We start from the raw sequence: 1,372 nt of genomic DNA on the forward strand, positions 1-1,372 counted from the left end.
CACGGATCTCAGGAGAGGACTTTCCACAGCTTCTACGCCCTGCTGGCGGGGGCGTCTGACCAGTTGTTGGAACAGCTTTATCTGGACAGGAGTTATGTCTACACGTGTGTTTGTGAGTGTGCGTGTGCGTGTGTGTGTGTGTGAGAGAGAGAGGGGGAGGGGAGAAAGAAGTATAATATGTGTACACTGGGAGATCCTGCCTGTGGTTGAGAATATTGCAGTCAAAAGAGGCAGGGGTAGGCCCAGAACAACCTACTTAGGGAACCTAAACAAATGGATAACGGGGAAAGGTCAGGGAAACGTAGCTTTTTTAAGAGCACCCGAGCAAAGGAATGAATGGAGAACCATGATCGCCGATGTCTGTCGCAGATTTGGCACTAGATGATGATGGTGATGATGATGATGATGATGATGATGATGATGATGATGATGTTTCCTTTCGCAGTTTTCCGCTTCCTAGTTTTATCGCCTCTTGTAGAGGAAATTCAATTGATTTATGTTCTATGCTTGTTCATTCACACTTGTTTTTCATGTGTTCTCAGGTACCTATGTCAAACGTGATTACGTATCGTTGACGAAATAAATACAGGCAAAGTTCGGAACAAAAACTGTTGAAGTTATTTATACGTCATCATTATGACTGGCATGCACTTAACATAACCCCCCCCCCCTCCTCCGGGGCGGTACCACTGACTGACGTGTCTTTAGGCCATTCCCAAAGGGGGGACATTTCTCGTTCAAGCATAGTAGAATTGTAAATGGGCTGACTCATGTCACGCTCATAACTGTGCCTGAACTACAACAGGGAACTGCTGCTTTTTCTTTCCTAATCCTTACTATTGTCATTTTCCTCTACTTCTTTTGAATGTTTGTCACACTCTTGTGACCCACTATTTCTGGGGTGCCTTGATAGTCGAAGCAGACTTTGTGCTGTTGAGACTAGAGAGGTGAGCAGAGTAAGCCTAATTCCCTGTAAGGACTTCTCTGTTGACATCCACCCCTTGGCGCTCATATGACCTGATGCAGTTGCGAGCGCCGTAAAACCTCTACTAGAACTAAAAAACATAACATGAATCGATCGAATGTCCTCTATCTTGTTGTAATATTCCTCCAGGGTGACTGGTGAATTCTCCCAGAGGTCACGGAATGACCCGGACTTCAAAAAAATCTTCACAGAAATGGAGTCAGTATTCAAACTCATTGAGTTAGCGGACGATGTAAGTAATTCTCTGATCGTTTAGTACAATAAAACCACACAAATCAAACCTTTATCGGCGTAAAAAGATAAGATAAGATAAGATATGATGAGATACATCTTTATTGTCCAGATCCTGGCACATTGGTTTGGTGTTTAACCACGTACACGCACGCA

General features: G+C 44.0%; 2 protein-coding genes across 2 annotated transcripts in view; both read left to right on the forward strand.

The window, feature by feature from the left end:
* The window catches only part of LOC106011467 (neurofilament medium polypeptide), a gene marked incomplete at its 5' end in the record, with an annotated part of 2,291 nt that extends 2,122 nt beyond the window's left edge, over positions 1–169 (forward strand). The window contains 1 exon segment of the mRNA XM_013081272.2: positions 1–169. Within this exon segment, the coding sequence (XP_012936726.2) occupies positions 1–144 (144 nt within the window).
* A 988-nt stretch (positions 170–1,157) lies between these two features.
* LOC101861723 (chitin synthase chs-2) overlaps positions 1,158–1,372 on the forward strand; it is a gene marked incomplete at its 3' end in the record, with an annotated part of 78,176 nt that continues 77,961 nt past the window's right edge. Inside the window, 1 exon segment of the mRNA XM_035969176.1 lies at positions 1,158–1,181. Within this exon segment, the coding sequence (XP_035825069.1) occupies positions 1,179–1,181 (3 nt within the window).

The sequence above is a fragment of the Aplysia californica genome, unplaced genomic scaffold, assembly GCF_000002075.1.
Source record: "Aplysia californica isolate F4 #8 unplaced genomic scaffold, AplCal3.0 scaffold00123, whole genome shotgun sequence".
NCBI classification, from domain to species: domain Eukaryota; kingdom Metazoa; phylum Mollusca; class Gastropoda; order Aplysiida; family Aplysiidae; genus Aplysia; species Aplysia californica.